The sequence below is a fragment of the Hakea prostrata genome, chromosome 9 (assembly GCF_041222555.1).
Source record: "Hakea prostrata isolate BN-2017 chromosome 9, UWA_Hpros_2, whole genome shotgun sequence".
Lineage (NCBI taxonomy): Eukaryota > Viridiplantae > Streptophyta > Magnoliopsida > Proteales > Proteaceae > Hakea > Hakea prostrata.
This window is the reverse complement of record NC_142608.1, coordinates 6,343,961-6,370,921: the sequence shown is the minus strand read 5'-3', so window position 1 is coordinate 6,370,921 and position 26,961 is coordinate 6,343,961. Positions and strand designations below refer to the sequence as shown.

The following is a 26,961-nucleotide window of genomic DNA, read 5'->3' as shown; positions in this document are numbered from 1 at the left end:
ATTTTTTTACCTGTAATATGTGTTTTTTTTTTTTTTTTTTTTGTTCTATTTTTTTTTTTTCTAAGTTGTTAAATTTTTAAATTTCAAACCTAGTCCTCACAAATAAAATAGTAAAGATGTAAATAGGTAGTCGAAAACTTGTATTCATGCCCATTTAGAAGAATTTACTTAAGAAAATAACTATTCAATTATCATCCCATCAGACTGAATCCGTCCGAAAACCCGATAGGATATTATCCGAAACCGTTGGAATACAATAAGATGCAAATATGGTATTACCACTATCGGATCTGAATCAGATCCGTTTACACCTTGCACCCCTAATGTTATCGGATTCTAACCCTACTGCGATTCGGGGATTATTAGGGTTGTGTGCATTTAAGAATGCAAGGTGGCAGGGTCCACGTGGTACAACGAGGTTATCTACGTGTACAGGTCGCAAAATCCTAAAATTGCACACTTTGTGATGGTGAAATTAGCAGCAGCTTATGCCGATTAGGAAACAGAGAAGAGAGTCGAAGAGTTATGAGTCATTATATAGAGCATGCCGTTGCAGAAATTTCCTGAATTCGTCGATCATTTCAAATTCAAAACCTTTCTAGGTTTCGGAGGAACCTGCCTTCAATCTACTTGTCCTTCTCCCGCCATTTCCTGAATCAACATCAGCTCCCAAGAACAAACTTTCGGTGTTCGGCTGTTCGCCCTCACTGAACTTCTATGATGGCACTGTCACTCTGAGGTATTTGATTTCTTTCAAATCCTTCAGCTCTCACTCCAGCAGACATTCGCCAATGCCTCACTCTCAGGTACTTTCTCTTCGCATTGGTAGTCGTTCGTCACAGCTTACTTAGTTCAGAAACCAAGCCGTTATTGTATTTTCATATTTAATCTCTCTCATTCGGTTTCCTACTATTGCCGTACTTAATACTTCGCATGAAGATTGGGTTTCTGGTCCCTATAGCTATAAACAACAATGCGGAAGAAGATGATTCAATTCCCAATTTACCGATTCTTGAAGGAGTTAATGTTTACGGCCGGAATAATGTCTCCATTTCCGATAAAAGACTGAGCCGCAAGCATATCAGTTTGAAAGCTTCTGCTGACGGTTCTGCTGAAGTGGTTGTGGTATGTGTCATGTGTCATGTTTTTTGGCCTATGATGAATTTTGAACAAGAACATGTGTGGTATGGATACATTTCGGAGCTTTCTTGTATGTTTCTTATTGGCAATTTCTATATGTTCCAATTTGTTTTCTTTGAGACTTGACTACAAACACAGTGAGCATTCTGGTGTGTGAATCCTTGTCTGGAGATAGGAATTTAAATTGGTCTAAGTGTTTGGGATTTTGATCTTTTGTAGGAGGGATCAAATCCAGTTGTCATTAGATGTGGAGACCAAAGGAAGAAACTTAGTTCTAAAGATAAAGCTACGATTGCTTATGGTGATATTCTGGAGTTGATTCCTGGGCATCATGCTTTTAAGTATGTTCCATCGGCTGAAATGAAGGACACTTCACCCCAGAAGCGTAAAAGGTCCTCAAAAGAAGCAGGAAAGCTTTGTGATGATGACACATTAGTGAAAAGGAAAAGACAAATTGCTGAAGATGAAGCTTTTGCAAGAAACTTACAGGTGCCGTAAATAATTCTGTTTTAACTTTCTCGCAATATTCTGATTGTCATGTAAGATGAAGCTTTTACAAGAAACATGCAGGGGCTATTGATAATTCGGTTTAACTTTTTTGCAATACATATTTTGATGGTCATGTATTCATGGTGTTTTTTTTCCTCCTTCAACAATATGATATATCCAACTATGCATCTCTGATAGTGGTTTTAACTCCATCCTCATACCTTGATCTCTTCAATAGAATACGTTTTTGTCTTTTCAAGGGGAGCTAATATTGCATTTGCAAGGACTTCATATAATCTTCTCTCCATATTGGTCTTCAAAGACTAAGTAATGTTCAGTGATCCCTGGTATAACTTGTTAGTTATAGCTTCATAAGCACAGAAAAACATGTCAGTTGTAGCAAGAGTAAATGATAGAATTCCTAGTCTTGGTAAGATACATGGAAGTAGACTAAAACCCAAACTATTTCCATTACTTAAATTGGATATCTTCTTAAGAGAAAATATTCAACATCAGAATTGATTTCACAACTACTTGAACACTCAAAATACATGTCATTTTATTGACCAGAAAATACCAACTAACTCCAAAATAAAATCTACCCCCCCCCCCCGACGCGTGTGTGCAGAAAGAAAGGTGATAGTAATAATTCTATAGGTGATAGTAATTTGTGCCTTACTTCAGTTCTTCTGTGAGATGAGATTCTGATTGTATTTCTGGTCCTGCCCCTAGATGGAGGTTAGATCAGGTTAGCGGCTGGAATACATGGTTTCCTCATTCAATTTTATGAATTGCTATTCCATGATCAAAGCTAATGCTGGTCATTCTCTGAACCAAAGCAGAGACAGACCCAATGAGAGTGTGTCAGAACCTAATTGTGTATTTGACCTAATAGTTTTATCCTCGTTTACCCACCTAGCAGATCCCTCTTATGACAGCCTGTTGATATTGTAAAATGGCTGGATCTGAAACCTCATTGGTTGTAAAAATTTTAGCAATGCTTTCTCAGTGGCTGCATTTGGCTTATTGGATCAAATCTTTTGTTATGTTCTGCCCTTCCTTAGTAATGGGGTTGAATGTAGTATAGCTTCTTGGTTGAGATACTTATGCTCACTGCTGAACAACTTTTCTTATGTTTGACCATTCCTTGTGAAGCCTTAATAAATGCACTTTAAAATGACACCGCTTGATATTGGATTAGGTTGACTTTTGAAGCTTAGTGTCTTTGTGGATATGCATTAGTTTTTACTGTTTCATTATTCTTATAATATTTGAGCTTCGTTTTGTTAAACCATGACAAGCTGAAGGGTTGGAAAAAGGAAATTGAATTCCACACCCCCCCCCCCCCCCCCCCCCAAAACAAAACTTCCCAAAGTCATATCTCCTGTTTGCTTTGTTATCAGCCATGGATCATTGGATCATTTCAATGGCTTTCCCAAATTGACTGACATCTAATGTTTCATTTCATTATTATACAGGCAGAGCTGGGAAACAACACTACTGTGACTGAACGTTCTTTGGTGGTTGAAGGCTCTGAGAACTCTCGGTCTCATAGGGGAACCAGTTCTGCTACACATGGGGTCTTGGAATCTGAAGCCATTTGTCAGTTTAATGTACATAAAAATAGACTACCTTTAACCTTTAGACTATTGCAAGTTAAGGGGCTGCCTGCATGGGCGAATTCCAACTCTGTTTCTATAAGTGATGTCATCCAGGTAATACTACTTGTTTTCTAGGTCAGTTTCATTTGGAAATAAATTTAGGTTATTTTTTTCCTTTCAAAATGTGTCTCTTTTCCAATAATTCCTCCCTCGATATCTGCTCATAGAAACTTCCCTGTGGCATTTTTAATATGTGCTGATCGGTTTTCAGCTTTATTACACATTATTAAATTTCTAAGAAAATGGATCATCATCATGAGCTCCCCACCCTGTATTGGAAGTATTGTGGACTGCCCATTAAAGAAACAAATGCTCTGTGTTTTTGTTGCTAGGACAATGTGCTCATTGCTATACTTTCAAATTACATGGTGGATATAGATTGGTTGGTATCTGGTGAGTTTGAGTTTTAGCAATCTATTATACTCTTTTAAATGACTTATTTTCCTTCATTTTTGAAATGGCTTCATCTATTCCATGCTCTTAATATGTTTTATAAATGGCCATGGGGTTTAGTAGGTAAGTTTTCAAAGAAAAAATGGGGTGGGGGGTCGGAGAGATTCACTGGATATGGCTTTTTGTATTGTTGTCTTTTTTTGTATATTTTCACATCCAAAGTCAGGTGCAAACATGTTCTTCAGTTTGCCAACAAAAAGAAAAATTTTCCGTCTGCCAAGAGTTTATTAGCAGTTAAGATCAGAGAGTAGCCTGTTTTCAAATTTTGTATAAGTCTGTTGAATACGAATCAGATCCTTGTACCCTTTCTTGTTAAAACGTTTTTATATTATTGATGTAAATTTTAAGTGACGACATAGAAGCATATCATAGAAACTTTTTTCGTTTTGCGGTAGCCCGGCTGTTAGATGCCTAACACATCTTCAGGTTTAGATCCAACGGCTTAAATCAGAAGTACAGTCATGCACTTGCAAATATGGGTTTTTTTGTTTTAAATTTAAGGGTTTCAGAATTTGCAAATTTGCAAAATCATGTCCTTCTAAGCACCCAACTCTAAATCCCATTTGCATACCCTAGATGCTTGCCATACCCTCTCTGGTGATTTTGGCATTCCTGTACCAGCTTTTTGGTGAGTTTGTTGACATGATTTTCTTCCAATGGTGAGTTCCTTTCCGCCAATTTTCAACTGGAGTTGTCCCAGATGTGTGAAGTGGAATTCTTCTTCCTGTAGATTTTTTTAATGGATCTTTTTATGAATTAATATTTTTTTGGTTAACTCTTAAAGCAAGAAAAAGAATAACAGTTGTGTTGAAAACATGTTGTACATTCCAGTTCTGCTGTTAAATCTGAGTTTGCTTGTTTTTGTTAAAATTTAAGGTGGGTTAGTGGGTTTTTGGGTATTCAAGGGGTTATTCATCTTCCATTCCAGGAAGAGGAACTTAGGTATTTCTGCTTTATGCAAATGGGATTTAGACTCAGGTGTCTACAAGGGCATGATTTTGCAAATTCTAAAATCTTTAGATGTAAAAAATAAAAAAACCATATTTGCAAGTTCTCCCCACAGTTTTGATTTAAGCTGTTGGATCTATATCCGATGATGAGGCAAGCCTAACAGACAAGCCACCGAAAACAAAAAAAATAATAATAAATAAATAAAAAATGAAGGTGAGTGTTTTATTGAGTAACCTTTGGTTTAATGGATTTTTACATTAGTTGACTATTTATTGGAGAAGGTGATGCAGATGAGGTTTTTAATTGGGCCAAGGAAGACTATTTTTGCTGATGGATGGGTTTTACAGGTCTTGGTATTATAAGACCAGCCCTTAACTAGAAAAATACGAACAACTCTAACAGAAGGATCATTCCATATCCCACATAAATTTCTGCAGATTATAACTGAAACTAACAATATACTGAAACAGTAAGGTGTTTCAACTCATAGAACCCTTGACAACTTAGAAGAGTACTGCAGGATAAGTTTCTCCATAGAGGAAACACCGTCAGTTCTTGCCTATCAATTCTATGGTTACCAAGTTCTGGTATTAGAAACTAAGTTTCCCTGATAGGACAGATATCCATTGTTTGAGAACTTGGTTTCCATCCCCACCTCAATGAGCCAGAAAAACCAAGTAGGGCCCAGATTTTGGCTAGTTGATGCTCATTTTTCTAGTCATTTGATTGTTTTGGTGGTTGGTGTCCTAGTTTGGTAGTGAAATTTGGTATACAGCTTATTCTGGGTCATTTAAACACAACAGCACTATCAAATTTTGCAAAGTTAATGTCCAAATAGGAGTTTGACTTAAAACCCTAAGTTGGTAGTCTAAACTGTAAAAAAATGCCTTATTCAATACCTTAGTATCAGAGATTCAGAAAGCAATCAAAACATACAACTAATACAAAGTAACTAATAAGCCTCAACTCTCAAGAGTGTAAACAAACAAATTATGCAAAAGCAATAGAAATGCAAAAGTGTAAAATACACTGATCTTAACATAGATCTTATCTACTCTTTCATTCTCAATTGAGTCACTTCTCACTTTTGTGTCAAATACTAATGCATCATTTCAAAATTTCAACACTATCATGCAAATAAGTGCTGGATCAAACCTCAAGATGCTGGTTGACTTGGTTGAGGCAGGTTTGGCTTTGACTGTGGCACATGTTCTTCCATGTCATGGTGCTATTGAGGAATCTCACGTACTCTTCCACACGATACATAAAAGTGGGGTCATCGACAAACTGAAGGTACCATATGTTAGGGCATGAAAGATGCGATAGCAATGAGATCAATCAAATGCTACTACCAACAGACTATTGAACTATCATCTGTGTGCATTGCTCTGTTGGGATTGTAAATATTGATCCAGTGATCCGGTTGCCTCCATAGTCTGAGTGCAGCTGCTCTGACTGACCATATAGCCACTATAGTCGGAGCTGATGCTCTCCTGACCATAATTATGGTCATACCTAGGCTGAGATGCATGTCAAGACTAAATGTACTAGTAGTATATACTCTTGCTTTTGAAACTTTCAGGCATGATCTTCATAGTCACGTCCATTGTACATAACTTCACTCATGTCTGGTGTGACATGAGTGAACTGAATCTCACCTATGAAATGCACCAACTATGGCTTTAGCCTCTAGGTCATAAGGGTAGACCCTGCACCATAGCTGTTAAGGATCCTATGTTTCAAGGTGTTAATCCAATTCCACACTTTCGAAACTAGCTTGTTTACTGATACCTTGTCCCTGGTGCAAGAACCCTTGCCTACTTGTCATTGCATCTATGAGTCAAAGCAGTTTTTTGCTTAACAGGGGACGCTCTCGCCCATCCTTGTATGGAGCAAGAATGCTTTTGAAAAGTAGATGATGGTGTCTTCCATGTTCAACTGCCACATTTTGCAAGCTGAAGGGAATGAAATACCTAATTTATGTTTCTTTTTTATCAACAGGGAATTTCCGCCATATAGTTATTCAAACACGTGTGATATTCTGTTTGAGGTTCAGGTTAATTTTGATTTAATTCTATTGAATTTGTAACTTTTGTTATCATTTGCTTGTGGCTCAATGGAAAAGTGATAGGACACCAACACTATTAAAAAAAAGCCATTTTAGCTGGGAAAACGGTATGTGCTGAAATGTTGATGTCAATTGGCTATTCCCCCCATCCTTTGTTGTGATCTTCATTGAATTTGGTCCTCTCTCCCCTCTCTCAATAACCCCCCCCCCTCCAAGAGATACCCTTGTTTGGCTGCCCTCCAAGAAAGGTTCATTCTCCTCCGCTTCTGCTTGGAACCATATTAGAGCTCCTTCCCCTTAGATTTTCTTGAGTACTCTCATCTGGTTCAAAGGCCATACCCCTTGCCATGCCTTCATTGCCTGGAGAGCCTTATCCCACTGTCTGCCCACCCAATGCTTCCTTATTAGCTGCTCCATCCAAGCTCCCTCCTGCAATTTTTTCCCTACCATAGAAGACTTTGCCTATCTTTTCTTCACCTGCCATTCTCTAATTTGGTCCCATGCCCTTGCTGTCATTTGGCCCCGTAGTAGATGCCCTCAGCCGTTTGAGATATAGTGCTGCTGGCTTGCATCTTTCTTTATTTCGCTCCTCCATTGCTGATATTGTGGGGAAGCCCTTTTTTAGTGCTTGTGTTGCCCACATTTGGTGGGAGCAAAACCTCCGTAGATGGACCCCCAACTCCTGCTTTCCTGGGCAGAATAGGAAGGCTATCTGCAAGGATGTCAGCTCCAGGCTTTCTGTTCTTGTGCCTAAACCTCTCTGAGATTCCCCAAGGGACAGGCTCTTCTTGTTACCTGGTGATTAGGATCTATTTTGCTTCTTCCTCCTACGCATTGATAGTCTAGTCCCCCCCCCCCTCCTTCATCTTGTATTTTCCCTTTCCACCTGTTTATAATTTACTTTTATTAACCCCAAAAAAATTGGCACAAGACATGTTGCATGACCAATCTATGTTTGCCTTTGCATTTTTTTTTCTTTCTTCAATTTGTTTGTCTCCTAATTCTTGTGATTTTGTTCTGTAGCATGCCCAGCAATAAGAAAGATCCCACATGTTCTTGTTCTTCATGGAGAAAGTGATGGAAGACTGGATTATATGAAGGTCTTGTTACTCTCCTTAGTTATTCATTTGACGTTTCTTCTTGAACATCCTAAAAGCTGTCCTCTGTGATTCTTTTAGAAGGTCAAGCCTGCAAACTGGATTCTGCACAAACCCCCTCTGCCTATTTCATATGGAACACACCACTCAAAGGCCATGCTTCTTGTCTATCCTCGAGGGGTGCGAATTATTGTACATACTGCAAATTTAATATATGTCGACTGGAACAACAAAAGTCAAGGTTTATGGATGCAAGACTTCCCTTGGAAAGATCAAAAGGGTGTGAAGAAACAACATGGGTTTGAAAATGACTTGATGGATTATCTCAGTGTTTTAAAGGTATTACTATATGTAGTAAATATGTAAGAATGATGTTTCTGAGGAAATGCCTAGCTTTCATTATTTATAATTAGTTTGGTTTTCCAACTTTCAAGTCATATCTGTGAACTGCTTCCTTTCTTGCTATTTGCTGAGTCTTCAATCAGATGACTGGCATATTTTCTGGTTAGATTTTAGTGTTAGGCTGTTTCGGCTGCTTCTATTCTTATCAAATTGGTTTCCTTCTTGACTTTTTATATGTAAGTCATTCATTTTCTTTTTTGATTTTTAGTTAAAAAAAGAAGAGAGAGGAATAAATTAATTGGTGGTGTTTGTTACATACTCAACTTATTCATCTTCATCTTGAGAGTCCTTTCAACTAATTGGATATGGCTATGTGAATCCTTTATTTTTCTTTATTAGCCATTCCTTTTTATTTAAATACTACAGCTGCAGTCAAATGTGAGCATTCATGTCCTGTGTCCACTTCTATCCAATTCGAATTTGAAGTTGAATCTTGCTGTTGTCCATTTATCATCTTCACCGATTTTCTCATAGTTTTGCTGAACTGCTCTACTTTGGATACTTGGTGTTGGTATTAGTCATTCATGATTGTTGCTTTTTACATCAAAATCTTGATTTTGCAGCATTGTTTCCATATGCATTATTTCAAGGATTCTAGAGACAATTGAAGATTATAGATAAGCACATACCTGATCAGTAAAACTTCCATGCTGCCGTAAGAAACATTTAATTTTAACACTAAGCTGATGGAAATGTTAAGATCATTATTGTGACAACTTCTCTTGAGAAAGATCTTGATAATGTATGTTAAAGCAGCTGAACAGTTAAGGTGTCCTTGAGAGTATTTTTTCATGTTCATTTTACTGCTTAGGAAGAACTAATGCTTACCTTTAAATTCTTTGCAGTGGCCTGAATTTAGTGTTAATTTGCCAAATATTGGCAATGCCACCATCAATTCATCTTTCTTTAAGAAGTTTGACTATAGCAGTGCTGCGGTATGTTTCTGTTCCTATAATTAGGATTTAGGTGTTGTTATAGATGATATCTTTTCCCTAGTATTTACTGATATGTTCCATTTTGCATTTATAGAATCATGAAAGAGTCTAGTTTCTGATTTTTGAATCCTGTTTTGTGAAAATAAAATTTTGGATGTCCATCCATCGAATATCTTCTTTAGCTTCTTTAGAAGAGTAAAAAAAATAATAATGGATAGTAGTATTCTGCATAGTTTTAGAACTTGCCAAGATCTTGGTAATCTCTCCATTTGTTTTGTTAATTGAGACTAGATGGCTTACGAGCTATTAAAATACATTATCTCATTAAAGATGTCAGTCCAATCCACAGTATGTTGTCCAGATCTTGACTGAACTCGTTGGGTTTGGTTCCTGGAATGCTGAGAAGTCCATTTGTAGCTTGGTTTTGTATGGAAAATTTGCTAGAGCAGCTGGACAAAGGCGTTGCTACAACAAAATCAAGTTAGATTTGGACAAATCCCTAAACCATTTTTGCCAATTTTTGCCTAGATCTGTTTTTTTTCCCCCAAAACATGTTAGTTGTATAATGCACTTTTATTGTTTGAACATTGAAATGGTGTAGTAATAGTTGAACATTTTTTAGTGTTTGATGATGGGTAAGTCTACATTTTGACTTTGTGTGAGCTATGTTAAGGTGGGAGAGTTTTACTAATTTTATTTTTTAAAATTTTTTTTTTTCCATTTCAAATGATTATTGAAGTTGTTGTACATCAAATTTATGATTTGATTGCTCTCTATTGCTAAATTAGGTTTAAAATAAGATATTTTAGACTTCTGGTACATCATAGCATTTACAAACCTATGTTCTAGAGTCAAACACATATTTGGACTGAGTTTTTACAGAATTTGATAGTTCCACTGTGTTTGAAATGCCCAAAATAGGCTGTATACCAAGTTTCAAATTGAAACAGAGCAAAAGACCCACTGAGATGTCCAAGTGAGTTCAAAGATAAACCACAGCTTGTGGAGATCATGGTCCAGCTCAGTTTTTTGGACCACCAGGAATGAGTGTTGAACCCATGGTAATGGGAATAGAGCATTTGAGCTTTGATACCATATGGAATCCAAGTCACAAAATATCCTATTGGGTTTTTTATGGGCCTAGCGACAATAAGGCTTAATTAATCAATTTTAATGGTGATTTTGTTAAATTTGATAGCAATCCCACTCCTTGTGTGTACAGGATCAAATGAATTGACATTTTAAAGTGGAGGGCACTTTTGGTGGCTAAATAAAGGTTAGGGAAGTAAGAAAAAGGATTAAAGAACTAGATGGGCCTATTTGCAAATAACTAAATCCTAAGAATTTAATTGCAAACAAGAAGTTGTTTTCTCCTTCTTTTTCAAGACACAACAGCTGCAAGAGTTCTCCTGCTTGCAAGAGAGCTGGTATCTTGGTGTTGCCTTATTCTGTTGCAACTGTGCTCCTGCATCAACTTTTTGTTCATTGAATTTCTTTGATCTTACTTTTAGTGCATTTTGGCTTCAAGCTGTTTTCTTCCTTTCATTTATAATTTTCAGGTCAGGCTGATTGCATCTGTCCCCGGATATCATACGGGTTCCAACCTGAAAAAGTGGGGGCATATGAAACTACGTACCATCCTGCAGGAGTCTTATTTTGACAAAGAATTTCAAAAATCCCCTCTTGTTTATCAGGTATGACCTGTCTCTCTTTATGTGTGTGTTTTCTTGAAAAATGTGTATCGGCGTTACTAATGCAACCATGAAAATGATACAATGCGGTGTGCTAGGAGAAAATTTCTGAATAGAGTTGAATATATTGTTTGTTTCTGATTTCAGTGGTTAAGCTGCTGGAAATCAACAATTAGAAATCATTAATCTATTAGCTCACCCAGCCAAAAGGATACTGCATAAAAAACATTGTCTTTCAAGATAATTATGGCCTTGTTGATTGTGTCTCTTTCATGTTGTTCTATTTCTTTGTATACAGTATGGACACTTCAAAAATGTAGTGTACCTGTGCCAATTGTCCACGTTTTACTTGTAAAAAGTCTCTCCCAAACATAGAGCTTTATAAAAAAGTTGGGTTTAAACAAGTAGCTACCAAGTGCTTTAATCATGTCCAACAGACAAGATCTTTTTATGAACCAGTAAAATGAAAGCATTTGAAAAGTTTTTCAAGTTTGAGGAGGAAAATTAGCATTTTAGTACAGAATAACTATTTTTATTGGAGATGAAAGCATTGAGATAATGAAAGGAGGGAAGAAATCAGCATTTTCTTCAACTTAGGATCTTTTTGTTTTTTTTTGTTTTTTGGTATGGGGGGGGGGGGGGGGGGGTTTACCCATAGATATCATCCTGGATAGACTACTGTTTCTGTAGCCCACACCAAGATGCTGACACTATCATATTTGTGAATGATAGTGCTACATTGTTGGTGTGTCTTGCTCTAGAGCTCATCTACTACCTTTTAAAACTTGTTTTTATCTTGCACATTCTTCCTTATTTGATCTAGGAAAAAGTCTTAAATTGAGAAGTAACTCCAGTCCATTACTGCAGTTTTCTTCCCTTGGTTCCCTGGATGAGAAGTGGATGGCGGAGTTAGCTTCATCAATGTCTGCAGGATTCTCGCATGATAAAACACCTCTGGGTTTGGGGCAACCAATGATAATTTGGCCTACTGTGGAAGATGTTAGATGCTCTTTGGAGGTAAAATTAACATCTGGCCTCCTTTTATATATAGTATATATATTCTTTCACCTTTGTTGAAGTATATGTAAATTTGGGAGTTTTACTGTTCACGTTAGATATTCATGTGAACTGATCTTCTCTACCTATTACCTTACTCTTACATGTTCCAGAACTTGGATACCTTTGTTACCTCTTTTTTTTTTTTTTTTTTTTTGAAGAACCAGTAGAAAAGACCTGTGATTCTTAGCTAAAGAGTCTAGAATCACATAGCACTTTTATTTATAGCTTCTAATGAATCTAATACAACTTGAGAGACAAGTAATTGTCCTCTAGAAGAAGGAAACAAAATATTACAGCTTTAGTAACTTCCTAACTCCTAAAATAGAAAGTTCTGAAAATAGAAACTACCACCAAAATAGAAACTATGCTTTCTAAAAACTCCCAAAACTTATGTAGCAAGACTCCCACATTAGAAATAGAAAATATAATCAAAACAATAGCATAATGCTGTTCACGTGAACAGTAACGTGAATAGTAAAAGTTGTTTTTACTGTTCACGTGAACAGTAAAACTCCCAAATTTACGTATACTTCAACACTCCCCCTCAAGCTAAAGCATACAAATCTCCCATGCCCAGCTTGCAACAGATAGATTGAAAACTTGGTTTGAATAGAGCTTTGGTGAACAAATCAACTAGTTGGTCAGTAGAGCTCACAAAAGGAGTTGCTATAAGTTTCTTCTTCACTGCATCACGCACAAAGTGACAATCTACCTCTATATGCTTCGTTCTCTCATGGAGCAATGGATTACTAGCAATGTAAGTGGCTGCCTGATTATCACAAAACATTTTCATAGGGGCAGAAACTGGAAATCCTATTTCCTCTAACAATGAACGAAGCCACATCAATTCAGCAACGGTGTGGGCCATAGCCCTATACTCAGCTTCAGCACTAGATCGAGCAATGGTGGACTGTTTTTTACTCTTCCAAGTCACAAGATTTCCACCAAGAAAAGTACAATAACCTGTGGTTGACCGGCGATCAATGACGGATCCAGCCCAATCTGCATCAGAAAAGGCAACCAAGTCCATACTCCGATTTGGTCCATAGATGAGCCCTTTTCCGGGCGCACTCTTGAGGTACCGAAGCACTCTCATCGTTGCATCCCAATGAGCCTTCCTAGGAGACTGCATAAACTGACTCAACACACCAACAGAATAAGAAATATCAGGACGAGTAACAATAAGATAAATAAGTTTCCCAATAAGACTCCTGTAACGATGGACATCATCTAACAAGTCACCATCATCACGTCCTAACTTCAACTGAGGATCCATGGGAATGTCGCTAGGTTTAGAAGCAAGCATGCCAGTCTCAGTCAAAAGATCTAACACATACTTTCTTTATGACAAACTTACTCCTTTTTTATTGCGGATCACTTTAATCCCCAAGAAATATTGTAGATCACCTAAATCTTTGGCTTTGAAAGATTTTTGTAAGTGTGCCTTAACTGTATGGATTGCATCAACATCATTGGCTGAAAGAACAATATCATCAACATAAACTGCCATAATGACAACACAATTACCCCCGCCGTCTAACAAACATAGAGTGATCAGAATAACACTGTACAAAACCAAAAGACTCCACAATCTTGCTAAATTTCTCAAACCAAGCCCGTGGAGACTGTTTGAGTCCATAAGTCGCTTTATGAAGCCTGCAAACACGAACACTGTCCTCCCCCTGAGCAACATACCTTGGAGGTTGCTCCATGTAAACTTCTTCATGAAGATCCCCATATAAGAATGCATTTTTATGTCAAGCTGAAAAAGAGTCCAATCATAATTCATCAGCACGGACAGAATTAAGTCTTGCCACAGGAGAAAAAGTCTCAAAATAATCTACACCATATGTTTGTGTATAGCCCTTAGCAACCAAGCGGGCCTTAAGCCTTTCAACCGTACCATCAGAATGGTACTCAATAGTATACACCCACCGACAGTGGACCACATCTTTCCCAAGAGGTAAGTTGACTAAAGACCATGTATGACGAGAATGTAAAGCATCCATTTCCACATCCATAGCGGCTTTCCAGCCAGGAATTTTAAGAGCTTCGGTATGATGGGTTGGAATATGAACGGCAGACATAGACAAAGCAAGGCAACGAAAGCTAGGAGGGAGATAAGAGGTAGAAACAAAATTGGAAACAGGATAAACAATGTTAGAGTGTAAAGTGCAAGTATGAGTACCTTTCCTTAAAGCAATTGGTAAGTCATCTGAAGGCAGAGTGGGATCTCCACTAGAAGAATCCGCCGGTGGAGAGGATGAAGAAGGAACGTCCGTAGGGCCAGCTTTAGGCTCCACTAAAGGAGAGCCGCTAATATTGTTAGGAGGAACTCTACTATCCACAATATGTTCTGGCAACTTATGTATTCGCTGATAAACCTGTAGAGGAACATTGCTAGTGGAAGGATCTAAAGAGGGAATAGGAGGAGTATCATCCAAAACACAGTTTTCAACAGATATAGATTGACTAAGATAATAAGGAGTGTCTTCAAAAAAGGCCAAATCCGCACTTGTAAATTATTTGCGAAGAACCGGATCATAACAGCGAAAACCTTTTTGAGTTCGTGAGTACCAAAGAAAAATACACTTAATAAAACGGGGGGAAAGTTTATCCAAAGCATGTGGTATGTGAACAAAACACACACAACCAAAAATTTTGGGTGGAACTGAAAACGGTTCTCTATTGGGAAAAACAATTGAAAAAGGAGATTTTTTCAAGAAGCAAAGGCATAGGCATGCGGTTAATTAAATGACCAGCAGTCAAAATTGCATCACACCAGTAACTCTTTGGAACATTCATCTGAATCAAAATAGCGCGTGCAACCTCCAAGAGGTGACGATTTTTGCATTCAGCCATTCCATTTTGTTGGGGAGTAAATGAACAACTGGTTTGATGAATCATTCCAAGAGAATCACACAAGTTAGATATATCATGTTGCACATATTCTAAAGCATTATGAGACTGAAAAATTTTAATAGGAAGAGAAAATTGAGTCCAAATTTCATGAATAAAACTTTTAAATGTAGTTAAGAACTCTGTCCGATCCTTTAAAAGATACAACCATGTAAGACGGGAGAAATCGTCCACAAAAGTAACAAAATATCGAAAACCATCCCTATTACTAATTCTACAAGGGCCCCAAATATCGGAATGAACAAGAGAAAATAAGGACTCACTACGAGAGATAGAGTGTGGAGGATAGGTGGCACGATGATGCTTCCCTAATTCACACGCTTCACAATTTAATCTAGACACTGATTTAAAAGAAGGAAATACAATTTTTAATCTAGGTAAAGACATATGGCCTAAACGTTAGTGCCACCGGAGAGCATCTACACAATCATTAGAAAGAGCCGCAATAGGGGTAGCATAGTCCAGATAGTAGAGTCCGTTCCTTTCACACCCTCCACCAATCGTCTTCCTCGTGTGAAGGTCTTGGAAAACACAATAAGTGGGAGTAAAAGTCACAGAGCAGTTTAGTGCTTTAGTTAATTGACTAACAGATAATAAGTTAAAAGGAAAGTTAGCAACATGAAGTACGGATGATAAAGTAAGAGAAGGTGTAGGAGAAACACTTCCAGAGCCTAGAATAGGTGTGGAAGTCCCATTAGCTATGACAACAGAATTTTTAGTGGTAGATTTAGAAAAAGAGCTAAAAAGTGATGACTTACCAGTCATATGGGAAGAGGCCCCTGAATCGATGATCCAAGGGGTGGGAGTAGAAGTGAGAAGTGCTGTGTTACCTGCATGAGAAAGTGTGGCAGCAGAAGTACTAGTGGATGTGGAAGCGCCAGTTTCAATATTTTGTAGTCGGCGAAGGATTTGGCTTACATCATCTCTTAGAGTCTTAGACAAGTCCCTTGAAGAAGTTTAGAACCACTATCGTTGTTTGCTACAATATCAGTACCACCATCAGAAACGGCATGATTGGCAAGGTGCTTGGCCCACTCTGGTTTTCCATGTTTGGCCCAACAAGCTTCCACTAAGTGCCCTGTTTTACCGCAATGAGTACAAAGTCGAGATGTCTTATCAGACAGTTGAACACCACGACCTCCAGAAGACCTACTAACTCCCCCTGAACCACGACCACGTCCCCTTCCATAAGAGGTAGTGAAGGCTGAATTTTCTCCTTTAGAACTTTTTTTTGGAGAACTCCCTTCAGGCAAGGCAATACGTTGAAGTCTAGAATATGCTTCACTAAGATTAGGGACATGCTCACCAGCAAGAAGATGTCATTTGACAGATTTCAGTTCACGGTTCAATCCTGCAAGAAACTTAGACACAAAAAATTCATTCCGTTGGGCCTTAAGCTTCTCTATATCAGTGGTGAGAGGTTGAAAGACATTCAACTCCTCCATCATGCCTTTAAAGGAGTTGTAATAATCTTGCAGAGACTTGTCAGCTTGCTGAAATTGAAATAGCTTTTCATAAATACTAAAAATCCGAGTCATATTTTTAGCTTGGGAATAAGTCTCTTGCAAATCATCCCATATTCCCTTTGCAGTCTTATGGAACATAACATTCGCTGCAATATCAGGTTCCATACTATTCCACATCCAAATTTTGATGATTGCATCATCTTGGATCCAACTAAAATAAGATTTGTCAGTCTCAGCAGGAGGTTCATCCTCAATGAACTTAAGCTTACCTTTTGCAAGTATGTACACCCGAACCGCTTGTGACCACAACAAGTAATTAGAACTACCTTTGAGTTTGATAGATGTAATTTGAACGTTTATATGATCTCCTTGAGATCCTTTTGATTCAGCCGTACTCATGATTGAGTCATGTGTAAGTGAAGACATTTAATTGAGGTAGATATCACTCAAATCAGTTTTCCAAAACTTGAAATAGAAAGAGCACAAAAAAAAAAAAAAATTCTACAACCTTAGGATAGAATAGGAGAAAAAAAAAAAGAGAGGTTTAGACTAATATTGTAGCAAACAACGATAGTGATTCTGGATCTTCTTCAGGGGACTTGTCTAAGACTCTAAGAGATGATGAAAGCCAAATCCTTCGCCGATTGCAAAATATTGAAACTGGCGCTTCCACATCCACTAGTACTTCTGCTGCCACACTTTCTCATGCAGGTAACACAGCACTTCTCACTTCTACTCCCACCCCTTGGATCATCGATTCAGGGGCCTCTTCCCATATGACTGGTAAGTCATCACTTTTTAGCTCTTTTTCTAAATCTACCACTAAAAATTCTGTTGTCATAGCTAATAGGACTTCCACACCTATTCTAGGCTCTGGAAGTGTTTCTCCTACACCTTCTCTTACTTTATCATCCGTACTTCATGTTGCTAACTTTCCTTTTAACTTATTATCTGTTATTCAATTAACTAAAGCACTAAACTGCTCTGTGACTTTTACTCCCACTTATTGTGTTTTCCAAGACCTTCACACGAGGAAGACGATTGGTGGAGGGTGTGAAAGGAACGGACTCTACTATCTGGACTATGCTACCCCTATTATGGCTCTTTCTGATGATTGTGTAGATGCTCTCCGGTGGCACTAACGTTTAGGCCATATGTCTTTACCTAGATTAAAAATTGTGTTTCCTTCTTTTAAATCAGTGTCTAGATTAAATTGTGAAGCGTGTGAGTTAGGGAAGCATCATCATGCCACCTATCCTCCACGCTCTATCTCTCGTAGTGAGTCCTTATTTTCTTTTGTTCATTCCGATATTTGGGGCCCTTGTAGAATTAGTAATAGGGATGGTTTTCGATATTTTGTTACTTTTGTGGACGATTTCTCCCGTCTTACATGGTTGTATCTTTTAAAGGATCGGACAGAGTTTTTAACTACATTTAAAAGTTTTATTCATGAAATTTGGACTCAATTTTCTCTTCCTATTAAAAATTTTCGGTTTGATAATGCTTTAGAATATGTGCAACATGATATATCTAACTTGTGTGATTCTCTTGGAATGATTCATCAAACCAGTTGTTCATTCACTCCCCAACAAAATGGAGTGGCTGAATGCAAAAATCGTCACCTCTTGGAGGTTGCACGCGCTATTTTGATTCAGATGAATGTTCCAAAGAGTTACTGGTGTGATGCAATTTTGACTGTTGGTCATTTAATTAACCGCATGCCTATGCCTTTGCTTCTTGAAAAAATCTCCTTTTTCAATTGTTTTTCCTAATAGAGAACCGTTTTCAGTTCCACCCAAAATTTTTGGTTGTGTGTGTTTTGTTCACATACCACATGCTTTGGATAAACTTTCCCCCCGTTTTATTTAGTGTATTTTTCTTTGGTACTCACGAACTCAAAAAGGTTTTTGCTGTTATGATCCGGTTCTTCGCAAATAATTTACAAGTGCGGATGTGGCCTTTTTTGAAGACACTCCTTATTATATTAGTCAATCTATGTCTGTTGAAAATTGTGTTTTGGATGATACTCCTCCTATTCCCTCTTTAGTTCCTTCCACTAGCAATGTTCCTCTACAGGTTTATCAGCGAATACATAAGTTGCCATAACATATTGTGGATAGTAGAGTTCCTCCTAACAATATTAGTGGCTCTCCTTTAGTGGAGCCTGAAGCTGGCCCTACGGATGTTCCTTCTTCATCCTCTCCACCGGCGGATTCTTCTAGTGGAGATCCCACTCTGCCTTCAGATGACTTACCAATTGCTTTAAGGAAAGGTACTCATACTTGCACTTTACACTTTAACATTGTTTATCCTGTTTCCAATTTTGTTTCTACCTCTCATCTCCCTCCTAGCTTTCGTTGCCTTGCTTTGTCTATGTCTACCGTTCATATTCCAACCCATCATACCGAAGCTCTTAAAATTCCTGGCTGGAAAGCCGCTATGGATGTGGAAATGGATGCTTTACATTCTCGTCATACATGGTCTTTAGTCAACTTACCTCCTGGGAAAGATGTGGTCCGTTGTCGGTGGGTGTATACTATTGAGTAACATTCTGATGGTACGGTTGAAAGGCTTAAGCCTCGCTTGGTTGCTAAGGGCTATACACAAACATATGGTGTAGATTATTTTGAGACTTTTTCTCCCGTGGCAAGACTTAATTCTGTCCGTGTCTTGATATCTTTGGCTATGAATTATGATTGGACTCTTTTTCAGCTTGACATAAAAATGCATTCTTATATGGGGATCTTCATGAAGAAGTTTACATGGAGCAACCTCCAAGGTATGTTGCTCAGGGGGAGGACAGTGTCCGTGTTTGCAGGCTTCATAAAGCGACTTATGGACTCAAACAATCTCCACGGGCTTGGTTTGAGAAATTTAGCAAGACTGTGGAGTCTTTTGGTTTTGTACAGTGTTATTCTGATCACTCTATGTTTATTAGACAGCAGGGTGATTGTGTTGTCATTATGGCAGTTTATGTTGATGATATTGTCCTTTCAGGCAATGATGTTGATGCAATCCATACAGTTAAGGCACACTTACAAAAATCTTTCCAAACAAAAGATATAGGTGATCTACAATATTTCTTGGGGATTAAAGTGATCTGCAGTAAAAAAGGAGTAAGTTTGTCACAAATAAAGTATGTGTTAGATCTTTTGACTGAGACTGGCATGCTTGCTTCTAAACCTAGTGACATTCCCATGGATCCTCAGTTGAAGTTAGGACGTGATGATGGTGACTTGTTAGATGATGTCCATTGTTACAGGAGTCTTATTGGGAAACTTATTTATCTTACTGTTACTCATCCTGATATTTCTTATTCTGTTGGTGTGTTGAGTCAGTTTATGCAGTCTCCTAGGAAGGCTCATTGGGATGCAACAATGAGAGTGCTTCGGTACCTCAAGAGTGCGCCTGGAAAAGGGCTCATCTATCGACCAAATCGGAGTATGGACTTGGTTGCCTTTTCTGATGCAGATTGGGCTGGATCCGTCATTGATCGCCGGTCAAACACAGGTTATTGTACTTTTCTTGGTGGAAATCTTGTGACTTGGAAGAGTAAGAAACAGTCCACCATTGCTCGATCTAGTGCTGAAGCTGAGTATAAGGCTATGGCCCACACTGCTGCTGAATTGATGTGGCTTCGTTCATTGTTAGAGGAAATAGGATTTCCAGTTTTGCCCCTATGAAAATGTTTTGTGATAATCAGGCAGCCACTTACATTGCTAGTAATCCAGTGTTCCATGAGAGAATGAAGCATATAGAGGTAGATTGTCACTTTGTGCGTGATGCAGTGAAGAAAAAACTTATAGCAACTCCTTTTGTGAGCTCTACTGACCAACTAGCTGATTTGTTCACCAAAGCTCTGTTCAAACCAAGTTTTCAATCTATCTGCAAAGTCGGGCATGGGAGATTTGTATGCTTTAGCTTGAGGGGGAGTGTTGAAGTATACGTAAATTTGGGAGTTTTACTGTTCACGTGAATAGTAAAAACAACTCTTACGGTTCACGTGAACAGTATTATGCTATTGTTTTGATTATATTTTCTATTTCTAATGTGGGAGTCTTGCTACATAAGTTTTGGGAGTTTTTAGAAAGCATAGTTTCTATTTTGGTGGTAGTTTCTATTTAAGAACTTTCTATTTTTGGAGTTAGGAAGTTACTAAAGCTGTAATATTTTGTTTCCTTCTTCTAGAGGACAATTACTTGTCTCTCAAGTTGTATTAGATTCATTAGAAGCTATAAATAAAAGTGCTATTTGATTCTAGACTCTTTAGCTAAGAATCATATGTCTTTTCTATTGGTTCTTCATCTCTCTTCTTTTCTCTGTTCAAGTTCAACTGCTATTTTGATTGTTTAAAGCTTGTTTTCTAACAACCTTCATGCCCTTAATTTTTATATCTGTTAGAAGGCTCTATCTATTTGACCAGCAAGTTCATATCTCAGTTCAGCATTTGGTTTAGAATTTTGTTGGAACTGATTTAACATTGATTTGCATAGTTGGTTATTTTACATTCATTACTTTGATTTGGCATGGAAATTTGACTCTGGTTAGAATGCCAAGACTTCCTATTAAACTGAGATGCTTAAGTAGCTTGGATGGGCTTTAAGGGTAACTTGAAAAGTTATTCACTCATTACATGCTAGCTGTAAGATGAGGAAAATGAAACTAGTCTACTCCAAAATAAAGGACTTCAAAAGTGTAAAAGTTGAAATAATAATCTTATTATAATGGATCTTTTATTTATAGTTTGCTTTTTTGGTTTGACCATGTCTAATTTGTGGTTAATGATTTGTGATATAGGTTTGGGCTACTAAGTGATGGATAGTAGGCCTCTCAGATCATAGTGGAAATATATTCACAAGTTCTTCAAAATTGAAAATAGTACCATAAGAGGAAAGAAAAGAAGAGGGTAGAATCATAGAAAAAAATTTGAGGGAAACTCAAGTTTTGACCAGGTGAAAATGGGAAACTTTAAGGGATTATTTTAGGGTGGGACCCTACATTTAAGCTAATTAGAGTATAAAGAACACATTGGCACATGCATATTGCTAAAGAAATCAATGTAGATATGTCATTTAGTGTACATAACATCAATGTAGGGTTGTCTGAGAAGTACACTATAAACTTAACTACTTAAGTACATAACATTCAATATATAGCTTCTAAGTTCAAAACATCAAATACAAAGTAACTAACAATAAAAGGAAAGTACAACTCAGTGCCAAGAGGAGTGCCTCGGTGGATCCATCCTATGAGTTGAGTAATATTGTTCCTGTTCCTCTCCTCCAACCAACAAACATAGATGGAGCTTAACCTAAGTCTCGGTTAAGAATGGCGATGATTTAGGTCTCACACAGCGCTCATCCCATGACTTTTAATGCCTATGGTTGTCAAGGTAATCAACGACTACAACTTTATAAGTCTGGTCACCAACATGCCTAAAATAACTAGTATGAGGGAATACATAATTTGGATAGGGAAGTCCTGATGGAGGGGGTATTTGTCGTGGTATCTGGGGAAACATGAAAGAAACAAAAAAATAAAAAAATTTGAGAAAACTAAGAAACTTGTAGGAAAAATCCCAAATTTTCACGAAATTTCCCATGTTTCCCACGAAATTTGGGGATTTTCCCCCCCTCATGAACCAACTAGGTTGAACTAGGCATTGATGAAATTTCGACGGTTCGATTGAAACTTGGGATTTTTCTTCGGTCACCCAAAGTTTCGTTTCAAGGCTCCAAAAGTGCGAAAATTTGGATGTTTCGATCAAATTTTGTATAGTGGGTAGAATAATCTAGATATGACTCACCAAGTTAAGGTTCAACACTAGAATATGACTCGCCTAGAGTTGTCTTCAAGGTGCGACATCTCGGCTAGATGCAACATTTCCGAAATCTGGCGCATCTCGTGACTTTTCTTCTCTGATCTCTTTCTTAAAGTAGCTGAGTGGCTGCTAGCGTGTGGAGGTTTGCAGGTGTAGTGTGTGGTGTTCAAGTATGCTACATAGCCAAGCTTGACATTTGAGGCATGAGGAAATGTGAAACTTCCTCACCCATCACATCTCTTGTCTCATTAAATTAAGAACCCTTATCTTTTGCTCACACCTGCACTCATACTACTGCAAGACTTACCTCTTGTGGAACTGTGGAAGTCTCTATGGGTCGGCAATAGGCTACCCAAAAGGCTATCGGCCATGAGCTGTCGTATGGTGCATGAACTATTTGCGGATTATGGCGCAACTGCAGTGTTTTCAAGGAGGTGTTCAAGGCCTTTGGCGCCCACTATGGAATACAATTGAATGGTCTCTCCTACAACCCTACCGAAGTGATTCCAGCATAGATTAAGAGCCTCTTCTCTACAAGTCTACAACTCCTTAGTAATTGATTTTTACCACCAACAATTTGTTCACAACTCAAGAATGGAAGTCGGAGAAGCAAATGAAGGTTCGACCGAAAGAAAGAGATATCTGGCAAAGTTTCAGCAATTTCTCCAATATTTCGCTGGTTCACCGGAAAATCGGTGATTTTTTTACAACTTTTTGTAAATTTCGTTTTTGGCCCATTTTTATTTTGCTAAGTGTCAAATTAGGCGAATTTTGTCATATTTCGGGCGAAATTCACCAAAATGTTTTCCCATGGTTGTTTTTGGTGTAGATCAAAAGCCCATATATACCCATAGCAACGAGCCCCGAATTCAGCCCATCAAGGTTGTGGGATGCGACTGCAATGGGAGGCATCCTAGCCTGATGATGTAGCAACTTTGTTGCATCGATGGAGAGCATGAATGAAGACAGAAAAAGGTCCAAATCACTATTCACGGGAACAATGTGACAGCCCATTATTGGGCACAGTGGAAATATTCGTAGAGGATTTGTGGGGCCCAAAATCAGATTACATGAAGAGTTTATTCTTGGGACATCGGGACCTTAGTTTAATTTCTATTTTAGTTATTTATGCATCTGACTGAATCATAAAGCATAGAAAATTTCTAGTTTAATTAGTTATTGTTTTCCATGTGATTCTATTGTCACTAGTTAGTAGGTTATTAGTTTCTATTTTCAGTTTAAAGAGAGATTCTATTTTTTGTGAACCTTTAGCCAAGATATAAATAGGACATTTCTTAGCAGTAATAGAGAAGACTTTGTAGAACTTGCCTTGTGGCCTAATAGCCTCAGTATGGAGAAATCCTGTGAACCTTTAGCCAAGATATAAATAGGACATTTCTTAGCAGTAATAGAGAAGACTTCTGTAGAACTTGCCTTGTGGCCTAGTAGCCTCAGTATGGAGAAATCCATACTCAACAGCTGAGATAGCTGTGGGTGACACACCCAGAGTTGAGATAGCATGTCCCCTTCCCCCTTTCTTCTGTCTATCCTTCTTCTATATCCCCTTCTTGATGAACACAAAAACCCCCTGCCGAATGCCAAGTGGGGCCCTTAAGAAGGATCCAAGAAGCCACCATAAAGCTGGCTGAACCCCTGTGGAGGGGTATTTTGGGCATTTAAGTTGTTAATTTACCTCTGAAATTAATTTAGGAAAATCACAATTTTGTTGAGTCAATTTGAGTCAGGTTTGGATTTGTTTGGGAGTATTTTATTTTGAGTTGCAGTTGTTTTGAAGGAGTCCTAAGCAATAGTTGAGATAAGATAAGATTCTGTATTTTATCCATCAGGAGTTATTTCCTTATTAAGAGTTCAGTCAAAGATGTAATGGGATCCTTATCTGATAAGGATTTCCAAAGTTGAGTCAGTCTTCTTTTTAGGCTATAAATAGCCTCTTATGCAATAAGTATTTGAGTGTTTAATTGCCTGAGTGATTGGCAGGGTTGCTAAGAGCCCTGCTGTTGTCTTTGAGAGAGTCCTTAATTTGATTTTCAGCATTCAAGAAGCCTACATTCCAGTTCTGAAGGCTAACTCATCAAGTCCAGCAAGTCAAGTAAGTCACAGCCCATTCCCCTTCCTCCCCTTCCCTGTGCAACTTTTTCCTCCCCCCTGCCTTGCTGCTGCATCAATTCAGCAGCCTCCCCTAATTCCCACAACTCCCATAACCCTTTCCCTTCATCACCATGACATTCCCAACCCCTTCCCTGCTTCCCTTAAACACCTGCCAACTCCCCTCCCTCTCCTTCTTCCTTGCGGCTACCATAGTAGTCCCCCACCTGCAGAACCCAAACCCCTATTACCCTTCCCTTTTGGTCGTCCTTAGCAGTATAGATCATAGCCCTAACATTATCTTCCCAAATCAGCCCAATTTTTCGGATTTTGAGAAATCCTGCACGTCATCTTCTTCAAGTGATTTTGCAAAATTTGAAAGTTTTCAGAAACTCTAATTGCATTTACCTCAGTCCCTCATTCTCTGAAACAGCTTCTGAATTGTAGAACAGTTGTATCCTTAGCCCTTAGGTCTGAACTGAAGGACAGGAAGCCCTAACCTCTTTCCCAACCCTAACTGAATCCCTAATTGGCCTTTGAGATTCAATTTTCAAATCTGAAATTCAGAGTATAAAAAAATTTGGATCTGAATTCAAGTTTCAGCAGGCTTTAAGCCCCCTTAGAAACCCTGAAGCCCTTCCCTCTTTCTCTGCAACTTCCTGGGTAAACCCTAAGTCTAGTGAAATTACTTAAGTATCCCTAACCCTTGACCTGGTTTGCATCACTTCTTATCTTTTGGTGTTCTCCTTTCATATGTAAAAAGAAACTCCCGCTAGTTATTATATATATTGGTCAAGAACTCTCTTGGATAAACCGTTGGACGCAACTCACCAGCCAAGTTTCCCATGATGGAGAAGACCGTAAAAGCAGCAAGTTGGCAACCTCTTTGCAGACATCAATTTAATTATGAATATTTGGATGTGTTTTGATACCTGCAAACAGCTTTGATCAACCATTACAAAGTCTTAATCTAAAAAGGAAAACTAATTTCTGTTAAACATATAACACACTCCCATCTATATCCATAGGAGTGTGAAAGGGGCCAAATTAAAATCTAAGAGACTCTGAACTTCTTTTAACCAACATTGAATCAGTTCAAACATTTGAGTATGAAATAAACCAACTAATTAAGCCCAAATTCGTGTGCCACCTATTTACCCTATTCTGAGCCCTTAAGGAGGCCTTTACAACTGAAAAATCCATGGCATTAAAGGCCCATAACCTATACAATCCAAGCCTAGGCTTAACCTAAAGAAATTTCCAAAATAGGAGCTGGATCTGCATCAGGGATTGAAATTACATGAAATTAAAATTTGGGTTCTATGGAAAGAAGAAGAAGGAATTTGAGTCTTCTAGTGGTCAGAAGGGACTGCAGCTTGGATTGAGTTGCTGGGAAGACTTGATCCCAATGTGGGACTGTTCTGATGGCTGGTTTGGTCTTTAGATATTTCAGGGTTGGTTGATGCCCAAAGACAGCAAAATTAGGGTTTATTATGACTAAAGTATTAGAGGGAAAAGATTTGGGGTTAGGGATGATTTAACTTGTCGTAGATCTGCTTGAATAGTAGCTTGATTAATTGAAAATGTTTTGGAGCTGTTGCAGAGAATGACCAGCAACTAGAAGAAGATGCTTCAAGAGATTGAATAGGGAAAACTCGGGGAATGCTGAATCAGTGTAAGGGGATTGGGAGACAGAATAGGACTGTCAAATCCAAGCAATGCTCAAAATAATATTCTTGTTCAGTAAATCATGGACTCTACTGAGAAATTACAACTATATTTATAGCTGCAATGTCTAACATTGAGCACAAACTCAGTCTAGGACTCCAATAAAGTAGGATTCCCAACTAGGATGTACTTCAAATCCATACTAGAATTTAGAATTACACTTTTTTTTTTTGGTGGAAACGTGAATTTATTTAAACTTGAAAACTCTGGGAAATTACAACCTAAGCTATCAACCAGAATTGGCCAACATAGGGAAGAGAAAAAGGGGGGGGGGGAAGAAACTTCAAAAAGCCATCGTTCGTACCGAGCTGCATATGAGGCAAGAGCGTCACACGTTATTTCCTTCTCTCAAGTTATGCTGGAATCTAACAAAAGAGAAGAAGCTTAATGATTCTTGAATATCTGTCACGATGACTACACCCCCAGATTATATTCCCTTCTATGAGGATTTGTTGTAGGCCCAAATCCTTAGCACAAAGAGTGCTCATCGAATTGCTAAAGCTTCAGTCACAAGTGCACATTGAGATCGGCAGCCTACTGCAAAACAGAATGTCATTCTTCTATTACTCTCTCTCCTTATGCCTCTGTAACCCGGTGTTTGTGAGTCTGGGTTGAAGGATCCATCAACATTGATTTTTTTCCAGCTATCTGTTGGGCTTTCCCACTCTAGATAAATGTATAGGTTGACAGATTTCTATTCGTTAGTATATTATGATAAGCATACGTACTGGAAGATACAAATCAGTAGCTGTAAACGAAGGAAATAATTTGGCTCTATAAAATACCATTGGATATCACAATGTTGCATGATTAAAAGATATTGATTATAAGGAACCAAAATTTATATGGTAAAAGCATCCTGGCATTGTGGGCTTATATGATAGTTGATATTTTTAGTTGTCAAATTCATTATCATTAACTTTATAAATGACAGTATGCTTCAATTTGACAATGATGCTCCTAGCCTCCCATATA

The 26,961-nt window shown here is 38.1% G+C and overlaps 1 protein-coding gene across 3 annotated transcripts in view; it reads left to right on the top strand.

The window, feature by feature from the left end:
* The first annotated feature begins 435 nt into the window (after window positions 1–435).
* Window positions 436–26,961, top strand: part of TDP1 (tyrosyl-DNA phosphodiesterase-like protein) — a 31,083-nt gene continuing 4,557 nt past the window's right edge. For 2 of the 3 annotated variants that reach the window (XM_089169003.1, XM_089169004.1), the window contains exons 1-10: window positions 436–806; window positions 940–1,125; window positions 1,360–1,629; window positions 3,108–3,344; window positions 3,623–3,683; window positions 7,786–7,862; window positions 7,941–8,198; window positions 9,107–9,196; window positions 10,756–10,890; window positions 11,755–11,904. In XM_089169003.1, coding sequence (XP_089025129.1) covers window positions 792–806; window positions 940–1,125; window positions 1,360–1,629; window positions 3,108–3,344; window positions 3,623–3,683; window positions 7,786–7,862; window positions 7,941–8,198; window positions 9,107–9,196; window positions 10,756–10,890; window positions 11,755–11,904 — 1,479 coding nt within the window. In that variant the 5' untranslated portion in view covers window positions 436–791. The remainder of the gene's footprint in view (window positions 807–939; window positions 1,126–1,359; window positions 1,630–3,107; window positions 3,345–3,622; window positions 3,684–7,785; window positions 7,863–7,940; window positions 8,199–9,106; window positions 9,197–10,755; window positions 10,891–11,754; window positions 11,905–26,961) is intronic. The other variant, XM_089169005.1, reaches the window with a different exon arrangement.